Here is a 23,911-nt window from a genome sequence, read left to right on the forward strand (position 1 = left end):
TGAGGAGCCAGTCTGAGACCATTAGGGGAAAACTGACTGGGATCATAAGGATGATGATGTGGGAATACAGACAGGTCCCACCTCCCCGTGGACACAGCTGTCCCCGCCATCCCCCCCAGCCTCCATCCCCACGAGGGGTCCCACCTCCACGCTGCACTTCCCCTCCTTCCCCCCCCCCATTTCCCATCGAAACAGCCCCAGAGCTGGCACTGAGGGGGTGGGCTGGGTATCACCAGGGCCGTGTCCCTCCCTCCTTCCCCTGACACCTTCCAGGGCTGAGCAGGGGCCACCCCCGGGGCCGCCCCTCCCTCCCGGAGCCTGATTTAGGGGCTGACGCAGCGCTCAGTGTCACTTTGCGGTGTGACACCGGGGTTGTGCTCGGTGCCACTCCGCCCCCCCCCATTGTTTCATTTTTTGCCCCATATCCCTCTTTTTCAGCCAAGAAGATGGCGCAGCCCCCGAAGCATTGCGGGAGCGCTGAGCAAATGGGTGCTGGAAAAGCCATCGCTGTCCTCACCTCGGGGGGGGACGCACAGGGTAAGGAGCGTCCCGTCCCCCAAAACCCACCCCGTGGGGTCGCTTTGGGGGTAAAACAAGCAAAAAATGGGGCTGTGCAAGTTCTTGAGTCTTGCTGCTTGTTGCTAGTTGTGTTTCCTTGCAAGGTTTGTCTGTCCCATGTGTTTTTTATTGGGGGGGGGGGGCTCCTTGTGGTGTTGTGTGGGGGCCAGGAGGGATTTTATTTATGTGCAATCCTGATTTTTCCATTAATGATTTGCAATAATGACGTGCAGTGATTGATCCCAGAAAGTATCTGCTGTAAATGGGGGCGGAGGGTAAGGGGAAGGAAGACAAAATGTTGGGGCCTTTAGGCAGCATTAAAGGAAAGCACTAAAAAGCTTCAAGGTTTGGCCCCAGAACAACCAAACTGAGCCCAATCCTTGCTTTCTGCCTGCATGCCCTGGGGACGGGGGCTCTGTTTTGCTTCACTGCCACCACGCCGTGCCACCAGCTGTCCCCATCACGGCATCACGCGGCCTCAGTGCCCTAAATGTCAGCGGGGCAAAAATAACTCGCAGCTGCGGGGCCGGTGGTGGGGGCTGGGGTGGGGGGGGGTCAACACACTGGGTGTTGTGCAAGCTTGGAGTTGGGGGGGTGGGGGGGACATGATGGCTTTTGGGGTTCACTATGGCTTGGGGACACTGGTGACGCTCTGCCCTTCCTGCAGGGATGAATGCAGCTGTCCGCGCTGTGGTGCGAGTGGGCATTTACACCGGTGCCAAAGTCTACTTCGTGCATGAGGTTGGTGCCTCCCACCTGTACCCCCCCCCACAGGGGACCCACAGGGACCTGGTATCACCACCATCTTCTCCCCCTTAACAGGGCTACCAGGGGCTGGTGGACGGCGGGGACAACATCAAAGAGGCCACGTGGGAGAGCGTCTCCATGATGCTGCAGCTGGTGAGCCTGGTGGGGAGGGGGGGTTGTTGACACCAAGAGGGCACAGGGTGCTGCCACCCTGACCTTCTCCGTTGTAACCCAACGCCGTGGGGGCAAAGGGCTGAGCCTGAAAATAACCCGAAACCGGAGCCACCTGCTGGCGGGGGCACGGCGCCTGTTTTGGGGTTGTGGGTGCTCATTTTTTTGGGGGGGGGGCTTTACCCACAGGGTGGGACTGTCATCGGCAGCGCCCGCTGCCAGGATTTCCGGACCCGCGAAGGACGCCTGAAAGCTGCCCGCAATCTGGTGAAGCGCGGCATCACCAACCTCTGCGTCATTGGCGGCGACGGCAGCCTCACCGGAGCTGACACCTTCCGTGCCGAATGGAGCAGCCTCCTGGCAGAGCTGATGAAAACAGGTATGGTCCCCTCCTTCCACCCGCTCAAATTTCCCCCCTATTGAGCTTGTAGTGCCTTGCTTTAAGCACGTTCTGCACCGAAACGTGGGTTTTTGCCTTTGGGAATAGCAGGTTTTGGGTGGTTTTGTCCCAAAAGGATGTTTGGTGGGGGGACATGATGAGGTCCCCACCCTACTCACCCCACTCGCCCTCTTCTAGGGGGGATCACAGCGGAGGAGGCGAAGAAGTCGAGCTACCTGAACATCGTGGGCATGGTGGGCTCTATCGACAACGACTTCTGTGGCACGGACATGACCATCGGCACCGACTCAGCGCTGCACCGTATCATAGAGATCGTGGACGCCATCACCACCACGGCCCAGAGGTGACACAGAGACACCCCCACCCCACACCTCAGGGAACTGGGCACCCGCATCCCTGCTCTGTCCATGGGGTGTAACCGAGCTCCACATCTCCTGCAGCCACCAGCGGACCTTTGTGCTGGAAGTGATGGGTCGTCACTGTGGGTACGTCCCCCATGCTGCCATCAGGGTCTGTGTCCTGATGAAACAGGAAGGGGAAAAGCCAAACACGGCCTCTTTTTCTGCACCCCCAGTTATCTGGCTCTCATCACCTCTCTGGCCTGTGGTGCCGACTGGGTCTTCATCCCCGAGTCCCCCCCTGAGGATGGCTGGGAAGACCACTTGTGCCGAAGGCTCACAGAGGTGGGGCAGTCTGCAGCAGGGTGCCCTGTGCCCGCCCCCATCTCCACCTACATCCCTGTACCTGGCCCTGTCCTTGTCCCCATCCTCATCTCCATCCCCATCACTGTTTTGTCCCCATCTTGGACACCATCCCCATTTCCTTCCCTGTCCCTTTTTTGTCCCCATCTCTGTTCCTATCACTGTCCACATCTCCTTTCCTCTCCCTGTTCTGTCCCCATCTCTGTCACCAACCCTGTCTCTGTCCCTATCCATATCCTGATCCACATCCCTGTCCCCACTGTCACCCCCTTCTCCCCCAGACCCGTTTGGGTGGCTCAAGGCTGAACATCATCATCGTGGCCGAGGGCGCCATCGACAGACACGGCAAGGCCATCACCGCTGATGACGTCAAAGACGTGAGCGGGATGTGGGAACCCCCATTTCTGTCCTCATTGTTGGTCCCAGCAAACTTTGAGCAGCCCATCCCCATGCCAATCCCGCTGTCTTGCAGCTGGTGGTGAAACGTTTGGGCTACGACACCCGTGTCACCATCCTGGGCCACGTGCAGCGCGGTGGGACACCCTCCGCCTTCGACCGCATCCTGGTAGGCAGCTCCATCCTTCCTGTGCCTGTCCACAGCTGAGCCAGGCCACGGTGACATCCCTGTCCCTGTCCCTGCAGGGCAGCAGGATGGGAGTTGAAGCCGTCATGGCCTTGCTGGAAGGGACCCCCGATACCCCTGCCTGCGTCGTCAGCCTCTCAGGGAACCAGGCCGTGCGCCTGCCCCTCATGGAGTGCGTGCAGGTGGTGAGTGCAGGGTGGGGGGCACGGAGCAGCCTGGGCTGCACGTGGAGCTGGAGTGCAAACACAGCCAGTGGTGGTGCAAACACATCCAGTGCGGTGCAAACACATCCAGTGCGGTGCAAACACATCCAGTGTGTGCAAATACAGCCAGTGCGGTGCAAACACATCCAGTGCGGTGCAAACACAGCCAGTGCGGTGCAAACACAGCCAGTGTGGTGCAAACACAGCCAGTGCGGTGCAAATACAGGCAGTGCGGTACAAACACAGCCAGTGCAGAGCAAACACAGCCAGTGCAGTGCAAACTCATTCAGTGCAAACCTGTTCATCTCTGCTCCCCACAGACCAAAGATGTGACAACAGCGATGAATGAGAAACGCTTCGATGATGCTGTGAAGCTGCGGGGCCGGTGAGCACCCCTAGCACGTCCCCTGTTGGGGCCATAGGGCTGCACCATCCCCAGCTCCCCCTCATCCCCTCATTTTCCCTCCCCACTTTCCCAGGAGTTTCCAGAATAACTGGAATGTCTACAAGCTGCTGGCACACATCCGCCCACCCTCCACCAAGGTGAGGAGGTGGGATGGGGTGTGGATGGGGCACACCAAGACCCCCCCCTCACGCTGTGCCCTCACCCCACAGAGTGGTTACACGTTGGCTGTGCTCAATGTGGGCGCCCCAGCTGCTGGTATGAACGCGGCCGTGCGCTCCACCGTGAGGATCGGACTCATCCACGGGCACAGGATGATGGCGGTGCACGACGGCTTCGAGGGGCTCGCCCTTGGGAATGTGAGAGGGCAAGGGGGTGCACGGGGACTGGGGGGGTCTGGGGAAAAGGATATGTGGGGACAGGGAATACACAGGGACAGGGAGTGTGTATGGATGGGGTACATGGAAAGGGAGATGCACGGGGATGGGAGCACATAGAGGAAGAGGAGGCACAGGAATGGGGTGGGGCTGGGGGTGCACAGAGAAAGGGAGCACACAGGGAATGTTGCAGCCCTAAAAGCTGCAGCCCCCAGGGAAGTGCTCCCCACCCATTGCTCACCCCACAGCCTTGCATACAGGGGGGCACTGTGATAGCGGTGTGCTGTGTGTTGAGGGTGGTGCACATCAAAACCCTTCTCTTCCCCCCAACCCAACTTTCTCATCGCTGTTTCCCCCCACTCCCCTCCCGCCAGGTGGAAGATATCAGCTGGGAGAGGGTTGGATCCTGGACGGGTCTGGGGGGATCCAAACTGGGGACAAAGAGGTAACGCTGTCCCATGGAAATCTGGGTGCGGGGGCCCAGGCAAAGCCCACCCCCAGAGGCTTTACCCTCCCACGCTTCGGCCAGGACCTTGCCCAAGAAATTCTTTGAGGAAATCAGCGCCACCATCAGCAACTTCGGCATCCACGGGCTGATCATCATCGGGGGCTTTGAGGTGAGTGGGATGACATGGGGCTGGGGGCAGCTCCCGGTGCTGTGCCCCTTACCCCCCCTCCATTCCTCCAGGCCTTCATCGGCACCCTGGAGCTGGTGGAAGGGAGATCCAAGTTTGAGGAGCTCTGCATCATCATGTGTGTCATCCCCGCCACCATCACCAACAACGTGCCCGGCTCCGACTTCAGCATTGGTGCTGACACCGCTCTCAACACCATCACCACGGTGTGGCTCCTGCACCCCCCATGGCACACAGCCTCTGATCACCGCATAAAATTAAGCACCCCCCCAACCCAACCCCCTTCCTCCTGCCCCACAGACCTGCGACCGCATCAAGCAGTCGGCGTCGGGCACCAAGCGCCGCGTCTTCATCGTGGAGACCATGGGAGGCTACTGTGGGTATCTGGCCACCATGGCGGGGCTGGCGGCCGGTGCTGATGCTGCCTACATCTTTGAGGAGCACTTCAACATCCATGACCTGCAGGTGAGGACCCAGCAGCATCGCCACGGGGCTGGGGGGCTGTGTTTATTTATTCCTGCTTGCATCCCCCCCAACCAACCATCACTGCAGGGATGGGGGTGTTGCATTTATTCCCCCAGCACTTCCAAAAGCCAAACCTCAAATACCTATTTTTCTCAACCCTAGGTCAATGTGGAGCATTTAACTGAGAAGATGAAGACAACGGTGAAGCGCGGGCTGGTGCTCAGGTAAGGATGGGAACACAGAGTTGGGGCTGGAAGGGCCCATCGGCTGAGCCCCACACACTCGAGCTGCCCTGAGCTCCCTCTGCCCCACACAGAAACGAGAACTGCAACGAGCACTACACCACTGAGTTCCTGTACAACCTCTACTCCTCTGAGGGCAAGGGCATCTTCGACTGCCGCAAGAACGTGCTGGGGCACATGCAGCAGGTACAGCCGTGCCGTGAGCCCCCAGCAGCGGGCAGGAGCCCCTCGGGCACGGCTCCCCCCCCACTTGCTGCCATCTCCCCCTGCAGGGCGGCGCCCCAACCCCCTTTGACAGGAATTTCGGCACTAAAATGGGCGCCAAGGCGGTGGCTTGGATCACTGGCAAGATCAAGGAGTGCTCCCGGCACGGTGAGTCCTGTGGGGGCAGAGCTGGGGGGGTCCCATCTGCATTTGCAAAGCCCCTTCCCCTTCCTGCAGGTACACTGCAGATCAAAAGCAAAGGATAGCCCAAGCTATGCAAGCACGTTCACGCTTCCTGCTCCTCTATTTCAAAGCAAAGCACTGCTATGCAATGTGGGCTTGTGTTCTGCTGCCCTTCCCTCAGAGGGGCTGTGATGCTGAGCCCACTCTGGGCCTTCCTTGCAGGTCGCATCTTTGCCAACACAGCCGACTCAGCGTGTCTGCTGGGCATGCGCAAGCGCAGCCTGGTCTTCCAGCCTGTCACTGAGCTCAAGGATCAGACAGACTTCAAGTAGGTGCCCACCATCCCCCCCAGCACTACCATGGGAGCCCGGTGCCAGGCTCACACTGTCCTCCCCCACCTCCCCAGGCACCGCATCCCCAAGGAGCAGTGGTGGCTGAAGCTGCGCCCCATGCTGAAGATCCTGGCCAAGTACAACATCGAGCTGGACACCTCGGAGAAGGCGCACATGGAGCACGTCAGGCAGAAGAGGATCTCACAGGAGTCCGGCATGTGAGGGAGGACCCTCTGAACGACCCCCCAAAATCCCCCGCAGCATCTTCACTTTTGAAAGAGCAGTTTTGCCGAAGCTGAGGGTTTCCTCAGGGTAATTTTGGGCTGGTTTAGATCCAGCTGGGTGTTTTATGGGCTTTTTAAAGAGAAAAGCGTTCCGCAAGCGGCTCGCATTGTGGCAGGACGTTGCATTGACCTAACAGGAAGGGCCGAGTCTCTAGGGCATCACTTTAGTTTGAAACTCAGAATTGTGACGCTTCAATAAAGCAGCACTGCTCCGTGGTGGTGACAAACACAAACTGTGCTCGCACTCTCCACTCTTGCCCATCAGCAGTAACACACGTGGCTGCCACACATGTACAGCCATATGAACGCAACCTCACATTCTCCCCCAGAGTCATTATCCACATTTACCCTTCTCACTGCTCCTTTGGGAGCTCAAGGCAGCTGTCCCAGAGGATTCTCTGGTGACAGATGAGAACAGGGCACAGTTCTGCTCCCACTGGCAGTGCAACACAAACCTTCCAGAGTGTGGCTTGCAAGGAGCCATTTATTTCTGTGGACAGAAGCTGGGGATGGATGAGGCATGGGGCAGGTAGCGCCTCTGCACCCTCACCTGCAGCCCTGAGTCCTTCTGTCATGCGAGGAGCCCCTGCCTCCAAACACACGTGTTACACACACATATGAATAAAAGCAGCCCTGGTGCGGTGAGCTGGCAGTGCAAAACCAAATTCTGAACTTCGCTGGGTTCCTGGACGGCAGATCAGAGGCGAAGCTCCTCCTCAGAACCATCCTGAGCTCAGGACAAAGCCACCTGGGGCAGCAGGGAATGGTTTCCTCCTTTTGCAGGAGTTGTGGCCAAATTTCTGGTGAGAGGGCAGTGAGTGCAGGGCTCTGCTCACTGTTCAGGCATCCGACAGGGCACTTCCTCACCCCCTAGGCCCCATACAATCAATGCCACGGGGTTTTTTCTCCTGCAAGTACTGCGATCCCTAGGGCTCCCCCCTTTCACTCTTTCCCTAAAGTGCTGATTGTCCCTGAATACATCCAAAAAAGTCACAGATATGGGGGTGAACAAAGCTCTCCTGCGTGCCAGCAGGGGGCTCCCATGTCTGCCTTGATGCTGTGTGCAGTGAGGAGGGTGTGAGCGCTCACTCCAAGGAATGGACTCACATGGGCCTCTCCACATCCTGCAGCGCCTTGAATCCTTCAGAAAGGGGATGTTTCTCCGTTCTCACCCAGAATGCCTTGCTTTCCCCAAGGACTACCCCAACGGAAAGAACAGGTTAATCCAGCAGGTAGGATGGAATTTGCCATTTGTTAAAGGGAGGGACTGTTCATTGGACGAGGCTGAAAACACAAAAAAGGAGCTCGCAAAGAGCAAGCGCTGCAGGCAAGGAGAGGACACGGCGCCCGTCGGTGGGTCCCGCTGTCCATCCAGTGCCCGCCAGTCACACATCAAGCAGTGAATTCATGCTGCCCTGTGCCTAGCTGAGGAGCAGCACGTATTCCTTCAGGCAGGTTGGCAGGGGCAGCTGCTCCACGGCCTCGGGCAGGAAGCGCACGCCCAGGCTGCGGCGCACAGCGTAGCGCGACAGCGTCTGCAGCGTGCCGGGCGCTGAGCAGAGCAGTGTGAGCTTCTGACAGAGCTGCTGGTCCCTGGTCACCTCCCAGGGCATGCTGCCGTTCTTGCGCAGCTCAAAGTGTCCGATGGCGCGGTGCAGGAGGTCGAAGCAGGAATCCTCGCGCTCCGTGCCCAGTCCCCGCACCAGCAGCGCTACCAGTCGTGAGATGGGGGTCTGCCCTTTTAAATTGACCACCCTCACCTCGGCCCCGAAGTCGAGCAGGATGCTGACGCTCTCCAGGTTGCCCTTCATGGCGGCCCAGCTGAGCGGCGTGTCATCATTGTAGTCGCGGGCGTTCACCAGGGCGCCGTTCTCCAGCAGTGAGCGCACGCACTCCGCCGTGTTCTTGAAGGCTGCCCAGTGCAGCGGCGTGTCCTTGTTGCCATCCAGAGCATTGGGGTCAGCCCCGTACTCCAGCAGGATCTCCACGCACGTCTCGTCCTTCTCGGCCGCGTAGTGCAGAGCCGTGCGATTGTAGCCATCCAAGGCGTTGACCTGCACAGAGTGGGATGATGCACAGTGACTGATACCAGTGGACACAAAGCCCGACCCACACTGCATGGGATGGCTGGGTCAGGAAACTTGAATCCCCCCCAGCTCCACCCCCTGCCCTGGACTGCTCTTATCACTCCATCAGAAACCCAGGCCTCATCCATAGCTCTGAGCATCTCCAAGGATGGGGCACTCATGGCTCTGGGCAGCAGTTCCAGGACCTCACCGCCCTCTCAGTTAAGAACTTCTCGCTGACATCTAAGCTAAATCTCCTCTCCTTTAATTTAAAGCCATTCCCCCCTTTCCTATTGCTGCTACCTGCCCACGTAAGAAGTCTCCCCCGTTTCTAAGCTCCTTCTAAGCACTGCAGGTCTCCCCAGAGAAACTCCTTCTCCTTCTCTTCTCAAAGCTGAACACCCACAGCTCCTTCAGCCTTTCCTCATAAGAGGCACTCCAGCCCGCAAGCATCTTTATGGCCCTCCTCTGGACTCTGGTCATGTTCCTCCCTGCCACTCAAGGTGTGTGTGTGGGGGGGGGTGCAATCTACCAGCTGCCAAAATTCCAGCAGGAAACCTACAGCATTTAATGCCTCTTTCAAGCCTTCACCAAAAGTCTGTTTTCAATCAGGTACACTCAAGATCTCAGGCAAGAACACAATTGAAATACTGGAACTACCCCCATGCTTGTGCAATACACTTTCACCCAATCCAATCTGCACTAAAAGAGAGCAGAGCAGCTGCCAACAAGTCAAAGCACAAGTCAGGCAGCACTCAAAATTGACGGTTCCATCTTGATAGGGAAACAAAGCCTCCAGCACCACCACACTATGGTCCCATTCCAAAGCTGTGCTTACCTCTGCTCCCTTCTGCAGCAGCAGCTCCACACAGTCAGCATCAGCTACCATACAGGCACAGTGCAGTGGCTTCAGAGTGCCGTGCATGCAGTTCACATCCGCACCCTGCAGAAACATGGCGAGCACGAAGGGTTAGAATATGGGCATCCATAAGTCACATCCCCAGATGGCCAAAAACAATTGGTCCTGTTGGCCACCAGGGCACAGTCCTGGCTCACAGCTACTCAGTTGTGTGCCCACCCCCTTCTGGTGGGGAATCATTATCCTAACCCCTTCTCCCCCACCCTGACTTTCCTCTGATGCAGCTCCATCCCATTTCCATGCCATTTCCATGCCATTTCTATGCCATTTCCATGCCATTCCCTCAGGCTCCGCTGCTGACACCAGAGAGCAGAGCTCAGCACCCACCCCTTGGCTGCCCTGTGAGGAGCTGCAGGCCGACATGAATCATAGAATCATAGAATCACCAAGGTTGGAAAAGACCTAAAAGATCATCCAGTCCAACCGTTCACCTGTTACCAATAGCTCCCACTAAACCATGTCCCTCAACACAACATCCTGCAGTTCCTTGAACACCCCCATGGTCGGTGACTCCACCACCTCCCTGTGCAGTCCATTCCAGTGCCTGACCACTCTTTCTGAGAAGTAATATTTCCTAATGTCCATCCTGAATCTTCCCTGCCATAGCTTATCCTTTCAGGAAGTTATAGAGAGCAATGAGGTCTCCCCTGAGCCACCTCTTCTCCAGGCTGGACATTCCCATCTCCTGCAGCCTCTCCTCATACAGCCCCATTGTGCTCCAGACCCCTCACCAGCTTTGTAGCCCTCCTCTGAACACATTCCAGGGCCTCAGTGTCATTCTTGCAGTGAGGGGCCCAAAACTGGACACAGCACTCGAGAAGTGGCCTCACCAGAGCTGAGTACAGAGGGACAATCACCTCTCTGCTCCTGCTGGCAATGCTGTTTCTGATGCAAGCCAAGATGCCGTTGGCCTTCTTGGCCACCTGGGCACTCTGTCGGCTCATGTTCAGCTGAGCATTAATCAGTACCCCCAGGTCCATTTCCTCTATGCAGCCTTCCAGCCACTCTGCCCTCTAGTGTTGCCTGGGGTTGCTGTGGCCAAAGTGCAGGACCCACCATTTGGTCTTGTTGCACCTCATCCAATTGGCTTCAGCCCAGCTCTCCATCCTATCCAGATCCATCTGCAGGGCCTCACACAGAATCACAGAATGACCCGGGTTGGAAGGGACCTCAAGGATCATGTAGTTCCAACCCCCCTGCCTGGCAGGGCCACCAAACATACACATTTACTAGATCAGGTTGCCCAGAGCCCCGTCCAACCTGGCCTTGAACACTTCCAAGGACGGGGCATCCACAACCTCCCTGGGCAGCCTGTTCCAGGGCCTAACCACTCTCCTAGTGAAGAACTTCCCCCTAACATCCAACCTAAATCTTCCCTTTTAACTTAAAACCATTTCCCCGTGTCCTGCTATTGTCAGTCCTTTCGAAGAGTTTACTCCCCTCCTGGCAGTAAGTTCCCTTCAGGTATTGAAAGGCTGCAATGAGGTCACCCCGCAACCTTCTCTTCTCCAGGCTGAACAAACCCAACTCCCTCAGCCTGTCCTCATAGGGGAGGTGCTCCAGCCCCCTTGTCATCTTCCTGTCCCTCCTCTGGACCCTTTCCAAAATCTCCATGTCTTTTTTGTACTGAGGGCTCCACTCCTGGACACAGTTCTCCAGATGGGGCCTCACAAGAGCCAAGTAGAGAGGGACAATCACCTCCCTATCCCTGCTGACCACCCCTCTCCTGATGGAGCCCAGGATCCCATTTGTAGACCCACACTCCCAGTCAATTCGGTGCCATCTCAGACCATACTGCGGCTGCACTCGCTGCCCCCACCCAGCTCATCAATAACACATTGATCCCCATCCTCCCCCCTTTATAACGGCACCGCTCGGCTCTCCGTCCTCTCACCCTCCCGATCAGATCCTCCACGTTGTCCCTGGGGAAGGAGCGGATGGCGGCGATGGTTCGGATCAGCCGCTCTGACAGCGAGTACTTGCTCTGCACGCTCTGCATGATGTACCACATCCCGCTACCGGCACCGCCCCGCCAGGCCCGGCCCGGTCCGGCCCACCAGCCCCGAGCGGCGTCGAGGCGGGGCGGGACGACGAGAAGCGGGAACCGGAGGAGGGAGGGGGCTGTAAGGAGGGTGTGCGGCCCGGACACGGCGACGGACCGGAACCGGGAACGGACCCGGAGCCCGGAACCGGCGCAGGCCCCGCCAGGCCCAGCTGAAGGCGGAAGTAGCCGCCGAAACACGGAAGTGAAAGGCGAAAGAAGGCGCGCATGCGCGGCGGACTCCTAACCTCTCTCCTCTACCCTCTCGACCAATCAGCGCGCGGAGCCCCGATAAGCCCCGCCTTCTCATCAGCCCCGCCCCCACGATCCGAGTTCCTCCAATCGCCAGGCGCCGCCCCGCGTAATCCCCGCCCCCCAGCCGGCTCTCCACCAATCAGCGCTCCCTCTGCTCTCCCAGCGGGTGCCGGGGGCCCCAATGGGGGGGTTCGGGGGTGCGGGGCGGCGCTGGGCGGTGGGTGACAGCGGGTCTGAGTATGGGGTGACACCGGAGTGTCCCCGTGTTCCTATAGGGTGACACCGGGGTGTCCCTGTGTTCCTATAGGGTGACACCGGGGTGTCCCCGTGTTCCCATAGGGGTGACACCATGTCCCCGTGGGGCTGGGGATTGGGGTAACACCGGGTGTCACCTGTGGGGTGACGTTGTTGTCCCTGTGCTGGGTGACACTGGGACCAGTTCACACCAGTGAACTCCAGTATCGCCATTACTGCAGGGCAGAGTGGGGCAGAGCAACAGATGGGGGCAACCGGGGGGCACCCGGACAGCGAGCAACCGTGGGGTGTAATGGGGTGTAATGGGATGTAATGGGGTGTAATGGGGTGTAATGGGATGTAATGGGATGTAATGGGGTGTAATGGGATGTAATGGGATGTAATGGGATGCAATGGGATGCAATGGGATGTAATGGGATGCAATGGGATGCAATGGGATGCAATGGGATGTAATGGGATGTAATGGGATGTAATGGGATGTAATGGGATGTAATGGGATGCAATGGGATGTAATGGGATGTACTGGGATGTACTGGGATGCAATAGGTTACAGGGGGATGCTATGGGATGTAATGGAAAGTGCTGGGTGCACTGAAACATACTGGGATATAATGGGATGCAGTGGGATGCAATGGGAAGTGCTGGGTGCATTGGGACGTACTGGGATATAATGGGATGCAATGGGAAGTGCTGTGATATAATGGGATGCAGTGGGATGCAATGGAAGTGCTGGGTGCTCTGGGATGTACTGGGATATAATGGGATGCAATGGAAAGTGCTTGGTGCACTGGGATATAATGGGATGCAATGGGATGTAATGGGTGCACTGGGATGTACTGGGATATAATGGGATGCAATGGAAAGCGCTGGGTGCACTGGGACGTACTGGGATGCAATGGGATGCACTTGAAGTTCTGGGTGCACAGGGACATACTGGGATATAATGGGATGCAATGGGAAGTGCTGGGTGCATTGGGACATACTGGGATATAATGGGATGTGGTGGGAAGTGCTGGGATGCCCCCGTGCCGCCCCCCCCCCCGCCCCCTCCCCTCTCAGCCCCACCAGCTGTAAACATGGATGGGGGCAGAAAGGACCCCCCTGTGCCCCCTCCATCCCACACACAAAACGGTGTGTTTGGGGGGGCTCCAATTCCCCATAACCCCCTCTGAAATCAACCGCCCCCCCCCCCCCCCAGCACCACGCGGGGCCGCGCGCCGGGGTCCCCCGCAACCCCCGGCCGGGGGGGGTCCCGTCCCCATCCCCACCGCGGGTGGGTTGTATTTGTTTGGGGGGGGGGAGGGGGACAAGAGCTGCGCCATCACTGCAGCCCCCACTGCCAGCCCCGATGAGCTCGGGGAGGGGAGGGGAGGGGGCAAAGCTGCGGTGCGAGTGCGGGAGGGCGGGGGGGGGTCCTGGTGCCGCGGCCGGTGTTTGTAACCCCCCCCCCCTCCGTCTCACCCAATTTCTTTGCTTTGTTTTATCCACCCCCGCCGCTCTCCGCCCCCCAACAGCGTTTTCCCGTCGGAGCGTGATGGACGCAGAGGGGGGGCCCTCCGGCCCGGACCCCCCTCGGGACTCTGAAGGCGCTGCCACAGGTGAGCCCCCCCACCCCGTCATCCCCCCACCAGGACCGGGCCGGGAAGCTGAGGGGGGGTCCCACGCGTGGGGGTGAGGGGTTGACCCGATCTTGGGGTGGGGGTCCTGGAGTGCTCTGATCACACAGTGTGGGAGTGTCCCGGTGCCGGCGGGTGCCCGCATCCCATAATATGGCAGTATCTCAATAGCACAGCGGGAAGATGCCCTGATCCCATAAAGTGAGGATGTCTCACAGAGTGGGGACCCTAACCAATGTTAGGGTGCGGGGGTGTCCCCAAAGCAGGGAGGGGATGAGGAAGGGGCAGAGGGGGTGGAGAAAATGTGGATAAAGGGATGGGAATGGAGTGGAGGAATTGGGAATTGGGGTGGGGAGGATGGAGAAGGGGAAAGAAGGGGGGAGGGGGTGGAAAAGGAACAGGGATGGAGCAGAGGGGGTGGGAAAAGCACAAAGGGGATGAAGAGTGGGATAAGAGTGGGGAAATGCAGGTGGAGGGGATGGAAAAGGGATGGAGAGGGGGCAGAGGTGGTGGAGGTGATGGGGAGAGGGGGGATGGAAATGGGGTGGAAAAGGGATTGGGACAGTGCAAAGGGGATAGAGAAGGGGAAGAGGACATGGAGAGGGTGATGGAAATGGGGGAGTAGGGATGGAGGGGATGCAAAGGGCACAGAGAAGGAGCAAAGGGAACAGGGAAGGCTCAGAAGGGGTGGGAAAGGCACAAAGGGGACGAAGAAGGTGTAAAGGGGACAAAGGAGGCATGAAGGGGATGGGGAAGGGGTGAAGGAGTCACAGCCCCACATCTCGGAGCCCAGCCGTGCTCTCCTTGCAGCCCATCCTGGCAGTGAGGCACCAGCTCGCCCTGCAAAGAGGCGTCGCAAAGCAGCAGCAGCAGCAGCGCAGCCCCATGGCAGAGCTTTGGGGCACCCACATGCTATGGGGCCACTGGAGGAGCTGTTGGGGTTACGGGGCGGACGCCTGCGCCCCACCATCTGCGGGGAGTGTGGGAAGGGCTTCAGCCGCAGCTCAGACCTGGTGAGACACCGCATCACCCACACCGGGGAGAAGCCCTACACTTGTGGGGCCTGCGGGAAGGGCTTCAGCCAGAACTCCAACCTGGTCACCCACCAACGCATCCACACCGGGGAGAAACCCTACAGCTGTGGGACCTGCGGGAAGCGCTTCAGCGAGAGCTCGGCGCTCATCCAGCACCAGCGGACCCACACCGGAGAGAAACCCTATTCCTGCCCGGACTGCGGGAAGTGCTTCAGCCGCAGCTCACACCTCAACCGGCACCGACGGACCCACAGCGACGAGAAGCCCTATATCTGCGTGGAGTGTGGGGAGGGGTTTCGCCACAAATCCCAGCTGCGCCGGCACCAGAAGCTGCACTCAACATAGTGGGGACGTGGCTTTATGGGTGGGGAGCAGCGTTGGTCCCGGTCCCTTTATCTGTGTTCCCAGCATGGGGACTGTGGGGTGCTCAGCCCATCACCCAGAGACCCCAAAAGCTGATGGGTGGAAAGTGGGATGGGGTCATGGAGCGCAATGAGGGTGGTGGGATCTACAGCCCAAAGCAATAAAAGGTGCTGGAGCTGCACTGCCCGGCCGGGGTCGTGCTGTAGGGCAGCTGATGGGGCTGCGCTTTGTATGGGATGGATCAGTAGGGATGGATTTTCCAGTTCTCCCAGTTAGAGTGTGGTGCTGGCAGGAATAACACCTGCACTGGTTGGCATGAGCCTGCATGTGTGGCTGGCATTGCGGGATGGGGATGGAGTGGAATGGGTTTGGGATGGGAATTGGGTGGGGATGATATGGGTTGGGTTTAGGGATGGGGATGGGACAGGATGGGGATGAGGATGAGAATAAGGATGAGGATGGCATGGGCTCAAGTAGGGATGGGGATGGGATGGGCTCAAGTAGGGATGGGATGGGGTTGAGAATGGGATGGGCTCAAATAGGGATGGGATGGGGATGAGAATGGGATGGGCTCAAATAGGGATGGGATGGGGATGAGAATGGGATGGGCTCAGGGATTCAATGGGGATGAGAATGGGATGGGCTCAGATAGGGATGGGGATGTGGACAGGATGGGCTCAAATAGGGATGGGGATAGGGTGGGGATGGGATGGGATCAAATAGAGATGGGATGGGGATGGGATGGGATCAAATAGGGATGGGGGTGGGATGGGGATGGGGATAGGATGGGGACATAGGGCCCCGGGTCAGGAGGGGATTAAGGCCTCGCTGAGTGCTCAGCAGGCGCTGCCCTCATTGCATCATTTCCAGCCACGAATTAATGGGACGGGGAAGTGCTTGGGGTCAGATCCGGAGCCGTTACACAAAGCTGGAACGTGGGGCTGGGGGGAAGGGCTGCGTGTTTTTCCCCCATCCCCATCCAAAACGGTGCGGCAGCCCCTAGAAAAAGAAATAACAATAAGAGGGAAAAGGGAAAGAAACCTCAACTCTCAGCCTATGGCAGCTTTGGAGAAATAAATTATAAATAAATAAATGTGGAAAAATGCCGGGGGGGGGGGGAGAGGGGCAGCGGTATTCTCTGCCCAATGACTGCGAGGGGTCGGGGATATGAGCAGCTGCCCCCCCCCCACCCGCCTCGTGCCCCCCCCCTTCATCTCCCGGCCCCGCCGCATCCGCCCGCCTCTCCCCGGGGCCGGGGGGGGTCCGGGTCTGCGCCTAGATCTTTCCTTGTTCCGGCGGCCCCCCCCAACGCCCCCCTCCCGTTTTTTTCCCCCCCCCCATCGCCGCCACCGCCGCTTCGCCGCCGCCTTCCCCCGAAGCCCTGAAACCGCTGGAAAACGCCCCAAAAACGCTCGCCCCCCCCACCCCAATTCCAGCTCCCCCTCCCCCTTTTCCAGCCGTGCTGCGATCCCCAGAGGTAAGCGATGCGGGGGGGGGGATGCTCTTTAGGGACCCCTCCATTTTTTCTCGCTCGGTAGAATGGGGGTGACACGATGGGGGGCGAGCGAGTTGGTTTTCCTTTGTGCCTCGCGGCCACCGCCCCCCCCCCCCCCATAATAAACGCGTGTGGGGGAGGAAACTGAGGCACAGAGAGGGGTGGGGGGGCGGCATTGGGGTATTCCCAGCCCTGGGCTGACCCCCACCCACCCCCCACAGCCCCGGTCCCCGGTTTGGGGGCGCTGGGCCCGGTTTGGGGCTCCGGGTTTGTTTGGGGAGGGGGGGGTCGCGCCCTGCCTCAGTTTCTCCATTATATGAGAGGCCTCCGCCGCCCCCCCCCGGGCTCCTGCTGCCCCCAGACTGGGGGGGAGCCTGGGGGGCAGGGTGGTGCTGGGCAGTGTTGGGGTACACTGCGAAACCGGGGGGAGCGTTATGGGGGGGCATTGGGCAAACTGGGAACGGCAGCTCTGGGGTGCAATGGGGAAACTGGAGGATACAGCGGGGATCCATGGGGGGGTGGGGATCCATGGGGGGCGGCACTGGGAAAATGGGGGGAAACGGAGCGGTTTTGGGGTGAGCTGAGCGAACTGCGCTGATAAGCGCTGCGGGAGCACCGGGCGCAATGGGATGCGCTGGGCGCACTGGGAGCCGCACTGGGCGCTGTGCGGTCGCTCTGCGCTGCCCCACGTCCCTCCCCGTCCGTCCGTCTCCGCTCCCGCAGCTCCGGGCCGCGCTCGGTGGGGGGGGGGGCGATGGGGGTGGGGGGCTCCGGGCCGCCCCCGCCCCTCTCTCCCCCGGCGCCGGCGCGGATTCGCCGCCGCCCCCTCGGGTCGGGCCGGGCCGGGCGGCGGAAGCGGCGGAAGCGACGGCGGTGGCTCCGCGTCGGAGCCCGGTGAGCGGGGGAGGGAAGCGGGACGGAAAGGGGGTGGCGGCGGGGATGTTGTGCGCGCTGTGCCCCCCCCCCCATCCCCCGGCGCCGCCGCTCCGTCAAAATGGCCCGACCGCGCCCCGCAGTGCTGCCCCCCCCCCCACCTCTGTCGCATCGCTGTCCCCCTCCCGCCCCGTGCGTTCCCCACCCGGGGTCCGCCCACCCCGACCCCCCTCCCGGGATCCGTTTCTTCATCCGCTAGATCCGGTTCCTCCTCCCAGTATTCCGGTCTCCCCCCCCCCAGTTTCAGCGAACCCCTTCAAATCCCCCTCCAGATCCAGATCCATCCCCCCCAATACCACGGGATACGCCGCCCCCCCCCCCCCCCCCCCCCCACAATCCGGTTACCCACCCCCCCCATCGGATCCAGTCCCATCCCCCTCGGATCTGCCCTTCCCACTGCTCTGCCCACCAACACCCAGGATCGTGTCTCCCCCTCCCAGTCGTGGTCGGGTACATCAATGGAAGGGGGGGGTTCAAGGACATAACACCCCCCCCCCTTTGGTCCCCAGGCTGACAACACTTGTGTCCTCCCCCCCCAGTCCCCAGATCTGTTTGCTTAGAGCCACTGACCTCCCCAGAGCAGAGGTGAGTAGGGGGACGTGAAGGGGTGGGGGGGCACAAAGGGACACAGGGGGCACAAAGGGACCATAGTGTTGCATGAGGAGATGGAAGGTGGTGGCACATTGGGATCTGCAGCACAAAGGGATATGGGGCATCATAAGGGGATTTGGGGTGGGGGGGGACAGGAAGGCATCTTTTGGGTGTCCCAAAGGAGTTTGGGGGGGGGCACAAGGGGATTCTGGGGAGGGATGTGGGGGGGTTTGGTGGAGCAGTGGGATTTGAGGTGGCACAACGGGACCTGTGTTGTTATAAAGGGAGGAGTGGGGAGCGTTGTGTTCAACTGAGGTCTGTGTGCCCCCCAGGCCCCCCCAGCTGTCCCCATGGAGCAGGATGAGCCCTGCGTGGTGGAGCTGCACGACCCGGAGGAGGCGGGCATGGTGCGGAGGGTCTGCATCGGTGAGGATGGGGTGTGGGGGATGCTGGAGTGGGAGGCAAATGGCCCCAAGGGTGGGGGGGGTGATGGGAGAAGGGGCAGGGATCCAATGTGGGGGCCATCAATCAGCCCCAAAGAGAGAGTCTTGATGGGGGGGTAACAGCCCCGGTGGGGCCAGAGAGCACCAAGGAAGGACAAATGGCATCGGGGGGTCCCAGCCCCCTCCCCAGCTTCTCTCCATCCGCCCCACAGTCGACGACGGCATCGTGAGCGACTGCAAGGAGGAGGAGGTGCTGCCCCAGGACATCATCCAGACCGTCATCCCTCCCCTCCCCCTGACCCCCAAGGGCAAGAAGCGGGGGGCAGAGGGGGACTGCGGCGCCGGGGGATCGGCCATGGGGGGCTACGAGGAGGAGCAGGAGGGCAGCGGGGGGCGGCCGCGGGGGGGGCGGCAGCGGCCTTTTATCTGCAACGAGTGCGGGAAGAGCTTCAGCCACTGGTCCAAACTGCTGCGACACCAGCGGACTCACACCGGGGAGCGGCCGAGTACGTGTGGGGAGTGTGGGAAGAGCTTCAGCCAGAACTCACACCTGGTGCAGCACCGCCGGACACACACCGGGGAGAAGCCGTATCGCTGCGGGGACTGCGGGAAGAGCTTCAGCTGGAGCTCCAACCTCATCCAGCACCAGCGCATCCACACAGGAGAGAAACCCTACAGCTGCGGGCAGTGCGGGAAGAGCTTCACACAGAGCAAAAACCTCATCAAACACCAACGCACCCACTCGGGGGCCCGGCCCCATCGCTGCGGGCAGTGCGGCCGCGGCTTCGCGCAGAGCACCAACCTGCTGAAGCACCAGCGGGTGCACGCGGCCTGCAGCCAGCAAACAGCCTGCCCCGAGTGCGGGCTGAGCTGCTGCGACAGGGCCGAGCTGGAGCTGCACCGGGCGCAGGAGCACGGCCACGAGCCCTACATCTGCGTGGAGTGCGGGGACAGCTTCGCCAAGAGCGCCACGCTCAAACGCCACAAGCGCGTCCACAAGCCGGTCTTCATGCACTGAGCTGGGGGTGGTGGGGGGTTCACCCCCCCCCAGGGACGGAGTAGCTCAGGATACGAGCCCCAGACCATGAGCCCATGGTGAACGTGTTGGGTTGGACCCTATAGGTGTATATAGCGTGGGGTGGGGGTGTGCAGAGTAGAAGCAGTGCCGCGCCACCAGCAACTCAAAGGGCTGGGATGTGGGGTGCGATGGACAGCTGTAGAATAAAGCACTTCTGTCTGGGGGACGTGGGTGAGTTGTGTCGGGGTTGGGGGGCTCCGCCATGTCCTCACCCCATCGCACAGGGAGGTGGAGGGGCTGGGAGCGATGGCTCGGATCACATGGCCTCATAGCAAAGTATTTTTTGAGGGAGCAGGACCCCGAGTCCCATAGTTGGAGAAGCAGCACAGAGGGTGGCTGGCTGTGCCCATGCTGTGTTTATTCTGTGTGCTGGCAACAGTGCAGCTTAACAATAAGGAAAGGTTTGGCCCACGCTTCACATCGTGGTGCCACACAACTTCAGACTGGAGTGACCATGTGAAGACAACATGGAGAAGAACCCTCTGTGTCCCTGCAGTGCTCTCTGGTTCACTCCCTAGCAGGATGAGGAAGGCAGGTGCTGAGGCTGAAGGTCACGCCTTGGTGGTGGCCCCTTGTGCTGCCCCCATCGCCGTCAGCTGCTGGATCTTCTGGCTCATCATCTCCACCACAGCTGTGGGAAGAGGCACAGGGGGGTGGTGAGGGGCCACTGACAGCCCCGAGTGTGGAGCCACAGCGGTGGCAGCCCTTACCTTGCTTCATGGCGTGCTTCTCCTGCAATGCAGGCTGGATCTTCTCCATCTGCTTGGTCAGGAAGTCGATCTTCCGCTTGAAAAACTCTCGGGCATCGTCTGCAGTCTGAGCGGATAAAGGGCAAAAGCGGTGCAGAGTCCCTGCAGGCCCGACTGGAGGCAGCTCTGTTTGTCACCCAGTGCCAACAGGCTGCTGTTCTGGGGTCAGCACGCACTGTCTGCAAACCACAGCGCAGCCCCCGGGTGCAAAAAGGCAGAGAGCAGCCCTGGGAGCTGCATTCCCCTCCCGGGGCTCAAAAGCTGCGCCCTGGGTGCGCCATCAGGAAGGAGGAGCAGCAGCAGCAGCAGCAGCCCTGCCTGCGCCCTGCGGCACCAACAGGAGGAGCGGTTCCAAAGGGAACACGCTGCCTTTGCCAAGCTGCCCCGCAGCAATGCGGGCGCACAGCCCTCACCTTCTCCACGTAGTAGCCGGTTCCAACATCAATCAGCACACGCTCAACATCCGAGAGCTTCCCAGGGACGTACATCTGGCAGGGGTGGTCAGGGAAAGTGGGGCGCAGGGATGGTTACACAGCTCTGGGAGCTGGGGCAGAGCCCGGGTGTCAGCAAGGCTACACCACACTGCTGGTGTGGGGCTGTGATGGACCAAAGGCACCAAGGGCTGCAATGACCAACCCTAAAGGCCCTGGAGGTCTTAATAACATGGAGATGGCAAAGGATACAGAGCTGGTGAGCGGCACCAGCAGGTCCTTCCCTGTGGAAGAGCCAGCAGAGATGTGTGAGTACTGGAGCAAGGGGAGCCCCCAGGGCCAAAACACAACTCAAAGCACCCGGGGATGGCGTTAACAGCCACAGCTGTTCCTCTAGACGTGCAATGTACCTGGCCAGCCCCTCCACCCCAAGGGAAAGGGAACCAGAGCCCCAAAGAATTGAGAGGGGCAGGAGGTGGAGCTCACAGTCACCCACCCAAAAGCAGGGGGTGGCACGCCTCACTCCCAGGTAATTTTGGGCAGCAAAGCCAGGAAGGAGGGAAGCAGAACCTGCAGCTTCTCAGAAGTCTCACTTGCCTTCGTTGCTTTTGTTGAGCACGTTGAGGCAGTCCTTGGCTTCCACATACTTGGTCTGCACCACCTTGAGCTGGGTGATGGAAGACGAGAGGAATTCCACCTCCTGGGGAAAGAGCGCAGCCCCACATCAGGGGGAATGGGTAGAGGGGACCCCAGGACCAAGTGGACCCTGATTGGGGTGGTCCCTACAGTACGCAGTATGGGATGTGGAATGGCCCCAGATTTTATGTAGGAAGAGCAAGAAGTGAGCCCTGCAGCCCCTGGGGGGCAGACATAGGGTGTGTGATGGGGGAACAGCAGGAAACAGCCGTGTGAAGGCACAGAGCTGTGAGTGTTGCTGAGTGATCCAGGCTGAGATGGGGTGCATCACCTGGCCAGTCCCACCACAACACCCCAGTCTATACACTGTTCCTGCCACAGAGCAGCCTATGGACCAGCCCGGACCCACACAAAGACCCCCATCTCACAGAATCAATGGTCTCTGGAGGTCCCTTCCAACCCCTACGAGTCCAAACCCCCTGCCAAAGCAGGTTCCCTACACCAGGTCGCACAGTTCAGCATCCAGGCAGGTCTTGAATATCTCCAGAGAAGGGGACTCCACCACCTCCCTGTGCAGCCTGTTCCAGTGCTCCATCACCCTCACTGTAAAGAAGTTCTTGTGCACATTTGTGCAGAGCTTCCTATGCTCCGGTTTCTGTCTGTTTCCCCTTGTCCTGTCTCCACACACTGCTGAAAAGAGTCTGGCCTCACCACTTTGCCCTCACACCTCAGATATTTACAGACCTGGATCCAATCCCCTTCTCAGCCTTCTTTTCTCAAGGCTGAACAGACCCAGCTCACTTAAGTCTCTCCTCATAGGGGAGATGCTCCAGGCCCTTCACCATCTTTGTGGCCCTTCATTGAATTCTCCAAGAGATCCCTGTCTTTTTTGTACTGGGGAGCCCAGAACTGGACACAGTATTCCAGATGAGGCCTCACCAGGGCAGAGTAGAGGGGGAGGATCACCTCCTTCGACCTGCTGGACACGCTCTTTTTAATACACCCCAGTATGCCATTGGCCTTTTTGGTTACAAGGGCACACTGCTGGCTCATGGTCAATCTATCATCCACAAGGACACCCAGGTCCCTCTCAGCAGAGCTCCTCTCCAGCAGCTCTTCACAGAATCACAGAATCACAGAATGACCCGGGTTGGAAGGGACCTCAAGGATCATGTAGTTCCAACCCCCCTGCCTAGCAGGGCCACCAAACATACGCTTTTACTAGATCAGGTTGCCCAGGGCCCCGTCCAACCTGGTCTTGAACACCTCCAAGGACGGGGCATCCACAACCTCACTGGGCAGCCTGTTCCAGGGCCTAACCACTCTTCTAGTAAAGAACTTTCCCCTAACATCCAACCTAAATCTTCCCTCCTTCAACTTAAAACCATTTCCCCTAGTCCTGCTATTATCAGCCCTTTCGAAGAGTTTACTCCCCTCCTGGGAGTAAGTTCCCTTCAGGTACTGAAAGGCTGCACTGAAAGCTCTTCCCCCAGCCTGTACCGGTGCATGCAATTATTCCTCCCTACATGCAAGACTCTACACTTGCTTTTGTTAAACCTCATCCGGTTTCTTACTGCCCAGCTCTCCAGCCTGTCCAGGTCTCGCTGAATGGCAGCACAGCCTTCAGGTGTATCAGCCAATCCTCCCAACTTCGTGTCATCACAAACTTGCTGAGGGTGGTCACTATCCCCTCATCAGGGTCGTTGATGAAGATGTTGAACAAGACCGGACCCAGCACAGACCCCTGGGGGACGCCGCTAGTTACAGGCCTCCAGCCAGACACCGCACCGCCAATGACAACCCTCTGTGCTTTGTGAGGCAGCCAGTTCTCAGCCCACCTCACCGTCCACTCATCTATCCCATACTTCCTCAGCTTTGTTATAAGGATGTCATGGGAGACAGCATCAAATGCCGTGCTGAAATCAAAGCAGACGACATGCATTGCCCTCCCCCCATCCACCAGGATGTGACAGCATCATAGAAAGCCTCCAGGTTGATCGAGCACGACCTCCCCTCGGTGACCCCCCGCTGCCCACTCCTGACAACCCCCTTTTCTTCCCCCTGTCTGGAGCTGACACCCAGCACCAGCTGCTCCATCACTTTCCAGCTCCAGCCCCAGCTCCTCACAGTCCAACTGGTGTCGCTTCAAAGCCCCCCCCCCAAGGCCCGAACCTCCCCCCGCACATCGCCCACCACAGACAGGCCCCACCTGCCGTCCCTAGGCCTCACTAACGCACCCCCCTAACTCTTCCCACCCCAGCACGGCCCCACGCTCCCGTGACACCCCTCTCACCACCCGAGGCCCACCCAGCCCCCCCTCCGCAGCCCCCCACCTGGTCCAGCTGGTTCTTCAGCACCTCGAGCTGCGGCAACGACAGCTCCGCCACATTCACGGTCTGCGCCATCTTGGGACGCCGCGGCGCTCTGGCACACCGTATCTCTGTACAGCGCCCCCTGGCGGCAGGAGGACTCCGTGATCTCCGTATAGCGCCCCCTGGCGGCAGGAGGACTCCGTGAT

At 59.7% G+C, this 23,911-nt stretch overlaps 4 protein-coding genes across 5 annotated transcripts; 2 read left to right on the forward strand and 2 right to left on the reverse strand.

Moving 5' to 3' along the window:
* Nucleotides 1-368: 368 nt before the first annotated feature.
* PFKM (phosphofructokinase, muscle) lies at nucleotides 369-6,704 on the forward strand. The gene is made up of 22 exons (XM_015850363.2): nucleotides 369-537; nucleotides 1,226-1,299; nucleotides 1,381-1,458; nucleotides 1,666-1,855; nucleotides 2,054-2,219; nucleotides 2,317-2,361; nucleotides 2,451-2,559; nucleotides 2,859-2,954; nucleotides 3,050-3,142; nucleotides 3,220-3,345; nucleotides 3,684-3,748; nucleotides 3,843-3,906; nucleotides 3,979-4,125; nucleotides 4,518-4,588; nucleotides 4,673-4,760; nucleotides 4,832-4,984; nucleotides 5,079-5,243; nucleotides 5,406-5,467; nucleotides 5,560-5,671; nucleotides 5,758-5,857; nucleotides 6,095-6,200; nucleotides 6,279-6,704. Exons 1-22 carry the CDS (start codon nucleotides 447-449, stop codon nucleotides 6,424-6,426), a joined length of 2,349 nt encoding a protein of 782 aa, XP_015705849.1. The 5' UTR covers nucleotides 369-446; the 3' UTR covers nucleotides 6,427-6,704.
* A 254-nt stretch (nucleotides 6,705-6,958) lies between these two features.
* Nucleotides 6,959-11,742, reverse strand: ASB8 (ankyrin repeat and SOCS box containing 8). Its single transcript, XM_015850372.2, has 3 exons — nucleotides 11,368-11,742; nucleotides 9,393-9,497; nucleotides 6,959-8,542 (listed from the first exon to the last, which is right to left on the reverse strand). Exons 1-3 carry the CDS (start codon nucleotides 11,482-11,484, stop codon nucleotides 7,910-7,912), a joined length of 855 nt encoding a protein of 284 aa, XP_015705858.1. The 5' UTR covers nucleotides 11,485-11,742; the 3' UTR covers nucleotides 6,959-7,909.
* Nucleotides 11,743-13,199: 1,457 nt separating this feature from the next.
* LOC107306957 (zinc finger protein 436-like) lies at nucleotides 13,200-19,743 on the forward strand. Of its 2 annotated transcripts, XM_015850374.2 has the most exons (4): nucleotides 13,200-13,297; nucleotides 13,539-13,622; nucleotides 14,451-15,018; nucleotides 18,887-19,743. In XM_015850374.2, exons 2-4 carry the CDS (start codon nucleotides 13,559-13,561, stop codon nucleotides 19,515-19,517), a joined length of 1,263 nt encoding a protein of 420 aa, XP_015705860.2. In that variant the 5' UTR covers nucleotides 13,200-13,297; nucleotides 13,539-13,558; the 3' UTR covers nucleotides 19,518-19,743. The 2 variants fall into 2 exon arrangements, with proteins under 2 accessions (XP_015705860.2, XP_015705857.1); XM_015850371.2 differs by lacking the exons at nucleotides 13,200-13,297; nucleotides 13,539-13,622; nucleotides 14,451-15,018 and adding exons at nucleotides 17,841-18,050; nucleotides 18,389-18,482 and having other exon boundaries at nucleotides 18,712-19,743.
* Nucleotides 19,744-19,914: 171 nt separating this feature from the next.
* Nucleotides 19,915-23,856, reverse strand: PFDN5 (prefoldin subunit 5). Its single transcript, XM_015850383.2, has 6 exons — nucleotides 23,727-23,856; nucleotides 21,355-21,457; nucleotides 21,010-21,041; nucleotides 20,740-20,814; nucleotides 20,288-20,393; nucleotides 19,915-20,208 (listed from the first exon to the last, which is right to left on the reverse strand). Exons 1-6 carry the CDS (start codon nucleotides 23,796-23,798, stop codon nucleotides 20,129-20,131), a joined length of 468 nt encoding a protein of 155 aa, XP_015705869.1. The 5' UTR covers nucleotides 23,799-23,856; the 3' UTR covers nucleotides 19,915-20,128.
* Nucleotides 23,857-23,911: the final 55 nt, after the last annotated feature.

Source organism: Coturnix japonica, unplaced genomic scaffold (genome assembly GCF_001577835.2).
Source record: "Coturnix japonica isolate 7356 unplaced genomic scaffold, Coturnix japonica 2.1 chrUnrandom339, whole genome shotgun sequence".
Classification (NCBI taxonomy): domain Eukaryota; kingdom Metazoa; phylum Chordata; class Aves; order Galliformes; family Phasianidae; genus Coturnix; species Coturnix japonica.

What these genes read in the sequence shown, in the direction of transcription:
- PFDN5 (XM_015850383.2), bottom strand. Translation starts at nt 23,798, where the DNA reads ATGGCGCAGACCGTGAATGTGGCGGAGCTGTCGTTGCCGCAGCTCGAG. An exon ending in GCTCAACAAAAGCAACGAAG is followed by an intron (nt 21,042 to 21,354) that starts GCAAGTGAGACT and finishes GCTCTTCCACAG; the next exon opens with GGAAGGACCTGCTGGTGCCG. An exon ending in TGGTGCCGCTCACCAGCTCT is followed by an intron (nt 20,815 to 21,009) that starts GTATCCTTTGCC and finishes CACCCCTGCCAG; the next exon opens with ATGTACGTCCCTGGGAAGCT.
- LOC107306957 (XM_015850374.2), top strand. Translation starts at nt 13,559, where the DNA reads ATGGACGCAGAGGGGGGGCCCTCCGGCCCGGACCCCCCTCGGGACTCT. An exon ending in CTCTGAAGGCGCTGCCACAG is followed by an intron (nt 13,623 to 14,450) that starts GTGAGCCCCCCC and finishes CTCTCCTTGCAG; the next exon opens with CCCATCCTGGCAGTGAGGCA. An exon ending in CAGAAGCTGCACTCAACATA is followed by an intron (nt 15,019 to 18,886) that starts GTGGGGACGTGG and finishes GCAGGAGGGCAG; the next exon opens with CGGGGGGCGGCCGCGGGGGG.
- PFKM (XM_015850363.2), top strand. Translation starts at nt 447, where the DNA reads ATGGCGCAGCCCCCGAAGCATTGCGGGAGCGCTGAGCAAATGGGTGCT. An exon ending in GGCAGAGCTGATGAAAACAG is followed by an intron (nt 1,856 to 2,053) that starts GTATGGTCCCCT and finishes GCCCTCTTCTAG; the next exon opens with GGGGGATCACAGCGGAGGAG. An exon ending in CAAGGAGTGCTCCCGGCACG is followed by an intron (nt 5,858 to 6,094) that starts GTGAGTCCTGTG and finishes CCTTCCTTGCAG; the next exon opens with GTCGCATCTTTGCCAACACA.
- ASB8 (XM_015850372.2), bottom strand. Translation starts at nt 11,484, where the DNA reads ATGTGGTACATCATGCAGAGCGTGCAGAGCAAGTACTCGCTGTCAGAG. An exon ending in TGGAGGATCTGATCGGGAGG is followed by an intron (nt 9,498 to 11,367) that starts GTGAGAGGACGG and finishes ATGTTTCTGCAG; the next exon opens with GGTGCGGATGTGAACTGCAT. An exon ending in TGCTGCAGAAGGGAGCAGAG is followed by an intron (nt 8,543 to 9,392) that starts GTAAGCACAGCT and finishes CACTCTGTGCAG; the next exon opens with GTCAACGCCTTGGATGGCTA.